The following is a 7,928-nucleotide window of genomic DNA, read 5'->3' as shown; positions in this document are numbered from 1 at the left end:
TTTTTTTTTTTTTGCTTTTATTGTTATGATTTGATTAATTTTAAGATTGTGTTTTTGAGTTTGTATTTTGATTATGCTTGAGTTTAGAGATGTTTAAGAGAAAAATTATTTGGTTTATGAGATGTTTCAGATGGCTCCATCGTTGTCTCTTTTTTCTTTTTTCTTTTTCTTTTTTTTTTCTGATTTCATTTGGTTTATGAGAAAAATTATTTTCGTGTTTGGATTGTATTTTGCGTTTTGTAGCCATTGAGATAAAGAAGAGAGACGGAGTGAAGAAGAAAGAGAAAGGAAGGAAAGAGAAAAAAGTAATTTTTTTAATTCAACATTGTATAAGAGGAAAAAGTATTATCTTAAGGGGAAATATTCTTTGCATAAGCTACAGTAGCTCTTTAGGCCTGGAGAACTACTGTAGCAAATCTATAAAAAAAAATAGAGATAGAGAGGCTGTTGGAGGGCTTTTTTGGTGTGTTTGCTCTCCAAATTAGGCTTTAAAGAGCCTATTGGAGATGCTGTAGCAAATTATAAGACAAACCTTATACAACTATTCATGTCTATTATTTAAACAAGTCACATAACTTATTAAAAAATTCATGTTCCTAAAACCACACATGAATAGTCTCTTTAATTACCGTGTAACAAATTAGAATATGATACTAAGATAGTTCCAAACATGTATATAGCCAAACTTTTCCCATCTGCCAAGGTTGTTGATTTGGACCCAGGCCAAGGTACATATCAAAGCTAACAGTTTCGGCCGCATAGGCATAAGTGTTTGGAATAAATAATTTGCTTGTTTACTGAAAGTGGGCACAATATAATTCTACTAAAATAGAATTGAGGTTTTAAATATAGTTTTCAGAACCGTACCGGACCGGACTGGGAGGTCGGACTGTGAAAACCGAAAAGCGGGATGAAAACCGATTTTTTAAGCATAAAGAACTGGATTTTTTGTTAATTTCGTGAATTGCTGAAACCAGGATTGGACCGCACGAACCGGTAAGAACCAGACAGTCCAACCCCTTAGCAATTTTTTACATATTTGTTTATATATAGTTTTTAAAACTTTTAAAATCTATATATAAACAAATATGTTAAGTACCCATAAAAATAATTTCCCGACCATCCACTACGTCAATTGTAAGAGTGGGGTAATAGTCAGTATTCTATCTCATGAAAATGCTCTCCATAATAAATCTTCACTTTTTTTTTCTTATTTTATAATTGGATAGTTACAAATGGGAAAGTGGAGATTTAAACCCTCGACATCTCCGTTGAAAACACCAAAAGGTGCCAACTAAGTTACAAAGCTCTTAACCATTTATTCATTTAAACTTGTTTGTTCTTTTGAAACTGGAATAAAATTAGTGTTTCTTACATGGAATTCCCTGTGAACACCTCCTTTTAACACCTCCAAAAAGGAGGGGGGAAAGCCTTCATCTGAGCAGAAACCACACTAACTAATAGCTGCTGGGACTTGCAAAAGTTTTCATGCAAACGGAGACCATTCTAACAATTGAGTCCACCCTCACACCAAGTCTGGAGGGACTAAATTTAAGAACTCTTTGGCTTTGGCCGTTTTCCAACACTGAAGTAAACCTCCACAAGGTCAGTTATGCCAGCAGTAATCTTTTGACCTGCTTTCACAGGGCCAACACCTGGGGGAGTACCTGCACAAACAGTTTAAATAACACGGGGCGTCATTATCTTTATTCTTGTCTTACAAAGGTTGATAACTGTGGACGATTATAGCTACTAGGCTTTAAACATGATCAGTTGGTTTGTTTGTTTGCTGGCATTTGTTGGTGCTTTACTGAAAATTTTCATTCACATGAAAATAAAATATAAAAAGAGAAGATTAGCAACAATAATGTATGGCATCATTTTAGTAAACCAGCTATAATATTCTAATGCATTACTGGCTAACAAGTTACAAAAACAAACAGCTATCCCAAGGCAGGAGTTTGTTAACAAACAAATGCTGCTTTTTAAGGAATAAAACATTATGGACATGGGACCAACTCAATGAGAATTATTGCATTTTTTCCTTCATAAGTTAGAATAGAAACACCAAAAAGACAAGTTACTCTTTGAAAAATTTCAAAGGTGGTTGTCATCCAAATGAGAAACTAAAGATGAAATGCATTCTGTTTTAATGTAGAACTTGTATAAAATTGTCATACAGATGAGTCACTCACTAGTATTACTTCGCAAAGAACACACGCAAGAAGAAAAAAACCCAAAACAAAACAAAATCATTTCACATGGTTTCTAAATGGACTTCTCCAGTATCAATAAACTACAATGAGGTTACTCTGAATTTCAAAATTAAGCCCTTCCAAGAATGATACAATATAGAAGCCCTATTTCTTTGGTAGGCCATTTGACAAGAAACACAGTGATCACTTACTGAGCCAGCTTAAGCATCCCAACTAAAACTAATGATTGAACACATAGTATATGTACTACAGAAGTCAGCAATGGACCTCATGTGTAGAAAGTTAGAACCACAGGCATGACCTTTAGCATATAAAGATCTCCAAGTTCCCTTAGAAAGGGTTAAGAATCTTAGCAATAACTTACCTAATTGAGTAATCTAGTGTGGACTACTGCCCCACATATAGATGATATATTATGCCCATAGGCACACTTAAGGCTTTAGAAGAAATTAAAACTCCAGTATGAATGGGGACAAGCTGTCACTAATCTTGCTTATAAGACTTTTGTCTATCTGTCAATATCCCAATTACATTTAGGAAAACGAATTTTCACAATGCTTAATTATTTATATTTCAGAGGCGAGTCGCTTGAGATGGTTTGGTTGTGTTCAAAGGAGAGCGATGAAAGAATGGGTAAGAAAGAGTGAGTTGAATCAGTTAATCCAAGTTGAGGGAACGGAAAAAGGTAGTAGAAGGCCAAAAATAACCTTAGTAGAAGTAATAAAAAAGTACATGTTAATTTGGGAAGTAACAAAGAGTATGACTTCAGATAGAATCGAATTGAGAAAAGAATACATGTGTCTGATCCTAACTAATTTGTTGAGGATCCATAGACGATTCCAAAAAAATTTGGGACTAAGGCTTTGTTGTTGTTAAGTATTTACACTTCAGTAATTGTACCGGAAACAATAAATAGGCAGTACCTGTTAGAATGACATCTCCTTCCAGAAGTGTCATGATTGAACTTATGTGGCTAATGAGAAACGGGATCTTAAATATCATATCCTTGGTTGAGCCTTTCTGTCGCATTTCTCCATCCACCTGTGGTGAAGCAAATCCAGTCAACCTCACTCAATTTGGAATGACCATACTATGAACAAGCATTCTGTAAGTATATAGAAAACTTTAAGCACAGAGGTTTCGAACCTTTAACCACAGTTCTAAGTTGTCAGGATCTGGCACCGATTCCTTGGGAAGCTGCATAAATGTTTTGGAGAATCAAATAAGAACCACATAAAATTTCAGTGTGATTGATCAGACAAGTACCAAGAGCTTTCAAGTATGCCTCAAGACAAAGTTGAAAAGGAAAATAAATGCCTAAACTGATGAATTAACAGGTAAGTAGCTGCTATTATTTAAAGCTATTTCTTTCCTTTGATTTTTGATCTAGAAGAAATGGTGGAGATTATACATGGTAAAACCAAAACTACTATGAATACAGAGAAGCAGGGTTGATGGTAGAGATTTCTATTTGCCGACAGAAATGCCCCCTTATTCTTCCTCAACTACTTACAAAGAAATCATAAAATTTACGAAAAGTATTTCATAGATTTCCCCCTTCCACTCCCAATCCATATTTGTTAGTATCAGTAACTTCTCATATGTGTGTGCTGAGTGCACCTGTTTGATCTGAAATGAATTTATAATTCAATATAGACAATTTTAGCAGAATGAGAAGCATGGAAAAGGTACAGTTAATTTCTTACAACGGAACCAATTGGTGTGAAGGTGTCCTGCCCTTTAGCTACTGTCCATGGAAGACCTGCAGACTGGCATATATAGCACGAAAAAGAAACCACATTAACAAAAAACATACCAGTGACAAACTTGTATCTGAATGCAAGAGAGAATTGAATACATGGTAAAACTGTATGAGTTAACCCAGTAATAAAAATACAATGTTAGACATCAAATTCACCATATTCTCAATTTCTTAAGCACACACACTCCACCTATGACAAATTTACATTTTTAATCAGCAGAATCAGTAAATATATATATGGGAAATGTTAACAAGCACTGCTTGGTGCTTGTTAAATGCAAAAAAGACAAAAAAAATTTGTCAGAAAAAGTTAAAAAAGACACCAACTAGTACCTACAAAACTGAAAAAATGACACAAACTGCAAAAAAAGACAGAAATTTTTTCAGAAAAAAGTAAAAAAAATTGTGGTTAACGGGCACCTAACGGTGCCCATTAACACAACCCTATATATATATATATATATATATATGAAAACTTGCCAAAATTTCTTCAAAGTTTACATTCACAATACATTACTTCTTAAATAACATGCTTCAAGCAAAACATCACTCCAGCAATCATGGTCACTACATGCATATGAAAAATGAGACAACTTTCTTATTCTTAAACATACGAAAAGGGAGACAATGTAATAAGGCAGCATGGATTAGGAAATTACCAAGTTTTGTTACAAAAAACAACACATAAGAGAATTACTAACACTAAAAACAACACAGAAGAATGTTAAAAAATGTAAAGGGATAAAGACATTTTCAATTAAATATCTCATTGTACATGAAAAATTAAGATTTAAAAGAGAGAAACATACCTTCGCAGAAGTTTGAATTTCCCTGGCAGTCATATCCAGTGCCAGAGCATAACCTAAGACACCAAAACACATTTCAATAAATATCATAGTAAATATATAAAGTATAATGGTTCATCAAGAAGGCTACTTTGAAGAACTTTTGAAAAAATCGGGATCTAACAACTCAATTTAATGAGTACTTAAAGGTCATCGGAAATCAGATGTCTTTGTTGCCTCTTAATTCATCATCTAGTAGGGGATCATTGAAGGATATGGAAGACATCACCCCGGTTTATCATAAAAAGTATCCAAATTTTATGAGCTCTTGAAACACTCTAGTTCAAATGTTTGTTCCAAATTAAGCACCCCATGACAGTGGCAATTTTGACCAAAAGCTAGAAGTGAAACAATTTCTAAGGGAAATATACACACAGTCTAAAGGGACACCCACATCGTATTATATTGATTACGAATGGAAGAAACAGGCTAATTTGCTCTGAATTAAATGACACTTCCGTAGCCCACACAGGAATGAGTAGATGGCAACGCCATGACACTTCCACAGGACCACATCTTATATATATTGAATTAGATATAATTTGCACACAATCTCTTTATAGTAAAGAAGTGTAAAGAAGTAGACACTAATGAACTTCCGCTATCGACGTAGGTCATTAGACATAACTATGTTAAATTCGCTGCATTCTCTCTCTCTCTCTCTCTCCCCCATTAACAGTTCTAACACAGTATCAGACTTATGTCTCAGCAATTCTAAAACACACATATAGAAGAACGTTAATATATGTAAGGGAATTTCATGAAAATGTATAGAAAATGAAAGACTTAAATGCAATGTTGGTCCTAAAGTTTAGTCCACAAGCAATTTTAATCCCTGAAGTTTAAAGCGATCATTTTTAGTCCTGTAAATGATGTGATCAAACTATAAACCGATATGTCATCACACCTATAGGTACAAAAAACAATCACTTTTAAGTTTGTTAGGGAATAAAATCAATCATTTAAAGGAAAATTGATAATTTAAGTTTGTTACAGGGACTAAAAAGTGTTAGACCGTGAGCTGTGCCACTCCACCTCAACACCAATTGGTAACGAGAAAGACAATAATCAGACACACTCAATTCTTTTAGGCTAAACGAAACAAATCAAGGGAAAAAATAGAAAGAGAAATTATAGAATGAAAAACCCAATTCGAAAAATGAAGTTTAATGAGAGTTTGTTGATGAAATTATACGAACCGGCAACGTAGTCCATGGCAGAGGCTTCGGGAACATCGCGAGCTTTCTTGCCAATAACAACAGCGAGCTCCACCTCATGATGCAGAGACTCCAAAGGGTGTGGGATTTCGATTGTTCCTCCAACACCCAAGTAAGAGGAGGTGGGTTTGAGAAACAAGACAGGCTCTTTTGGGACAGCGTTGCCCAGTTCTTTTGCATGAGCAACGTAGTTTCTTCCGACAGCTACGATCTTAGTCCCTGCGCTAAATAGCTTCTGAAGTGCCATTGATCCCATTGTTCCTTTTTTTTGTCCTTTGTTTTGTTCAGAAATCTCCTTTCTTTAGACTTTAGTTTAGCGTTAGATACCAACGGACGCACTCTGATCCGATCCCCTTATGTAGACTAATGGGCACACCAATTTTTGTTTTTAACTCACACAGTATTTTTTTAACAAATTATATATTATTAGCAATTATTAATGGATAAAAAAGTAACGTCAATGTTGACAAATTAAGATTTTTCCCAATAACTGCTTGCCACCGAAAGATTTTTATTATACATTTATCACAACACTTTTTTTAAGTAATGCGATGGATATAGTAGTATTTTTTTTGGGAGTAATATTACATGCACAAACTATTTTACAATATTTTTACAAAATATTGATGTAGCCAACCTTTTATTGATTTTCATTTAAGCCCACCATTAATATCATTTTTTCATTTACCAATAATCACTTACCACATCAATAGTTTGTAAAAAATTTTATAAAATAATTTGTATATCTAGCATTATTCTTCTTTTAGTAGGAAGTTATTAATAATGGAATCATGAGTCAACCCTCCATCACATTCACAACTTATCAATAAAATCTCTAAGAGTGCAATATGTTGTGAACATATTTGTATCATGTAATTATGTATGAGAATTTCTATCGGGTTTTGATTCTCAAAAAAAAAAAAAAATTATTATTATTATTATTATTATTATGTGTGAGAACTTTTGCAAATAGGTACTCCCAAAGAGTGCTCCCTTTTGCTTATAGACATCCCTCTTTTACCAAAAAAAAAAGTATATATTGTGTGCATAGATCTTATCTTGGCTACTCCATTGGCCTCCGGAGTTAGGGATTTATTTTAAGGTAATTTTGTTGTTCAAATCTTAAAATAACCTTCCTATTTTATATCAAAAAATAATAATAATAACCTTCCTATTTTAAGGTAATTAGTGACAAACTTATTCTTGAAAAAATGTAATATCAGTTGACTAATTTGAATATATTTAAATTTTTTTTTTTAAGTGCACTCTAATTTCATGAAATAAATTATTATATAAACTAGCATGTAACTCAGGCAAACGTATAAGTACATTTAAAATCAAACAAAATTTTTATTATAAAAATATAAACAATTAGTCAATTTTTTTTTTTTTAAATAGCATGTAACACACGAATACGTATGAATACATTTAAAGTTAAGCATAATTTTTTTCATAAAAATATAAATTATTAGTTAAATTATTTTTTTTTAAAGTAAACATAATTAGTCAAATTTAAAATTCTTTCATAAATTTAATACTATTTTTGATAAATTTTTCTCTAATTTTTAATAAGATAGAACGTGCAGTGATCTTTGTTGTGTGGTGATTTTATTGAGTATATGTGATTTTTTTTTTTTTTTTTAGTTCATTAATATTAGATTCTTAGTATTTTGCACTCATTAACTCACTTGACACAAAGATTAAAAAACTTAAATAGACACATAGCACAAACTTAAGTGGATAACTATAATATGGTCCTTATATAAATTTAGACACATGGTGCGAAATTAGATTCTTTTTTTGAGAGAGTTTCAACCTATAGCGTCCACTCCTGATGATAGCTCTTTATCATTAGACCAAGTTTTTGGTGTAGGCGGGGATTGAATCA

The 7,928-nt window shown here is 32.8% G+C and overlaps 1 protein-coding gene across 1 annotated transcript; it reads right to left on the bottom strand.

Moving 5' to 3' along the window:
• Positions 1-1,210: 1,210 nt before the first annotated feature.
• Positions 1,211-6,399, bottom strand: LOC115951015 (probable acylpyruvase FAHD1, mitochondrial). The gene is made up of 6 exons (XM_031068324.1): positions 6,023-6,399; positions 4,788-4,840; positions 3,923-3,985; positions 3,363-3,413; positions 3,140-3,257; positions 1,211-1,667 (listed from the first exon to the last, which is right to left on the bottom strand). The coding sequence occupies exons 1-6, from the start codon at positions 6,294-6,296 to the stop codon at positions 1,552-1,554; spliced, it is 675 nt and encodes a 224-aa protein (XP_030924184.1). The 5' UTR covers positions 6,297-6,399; the 3' UTR covers positions 1,211-1,551.
• Positions 6,400-7,928: the final 1,529 nt, after the last annotated feature.

Source organism: Quercus lobata, chromosome 6, assembly GCF_001633185.2.
Source record: "Quercus lobata isolate SW786 chromosome 6, ValleyOak3.0 Primary Assembly, whole genome shotgun sequence".
NCBI classification, from domain to species: Eukaryota; Viridiplantae; Streptophyta; class Magnoliopsida; order Fagales; family Fagaceae; genus Quercus; species Quercus lobata.
Note: the sequence above shows the minus strand (reverse complement) of the source record. Positions and strands in the feature narration are given on the sequence as shown.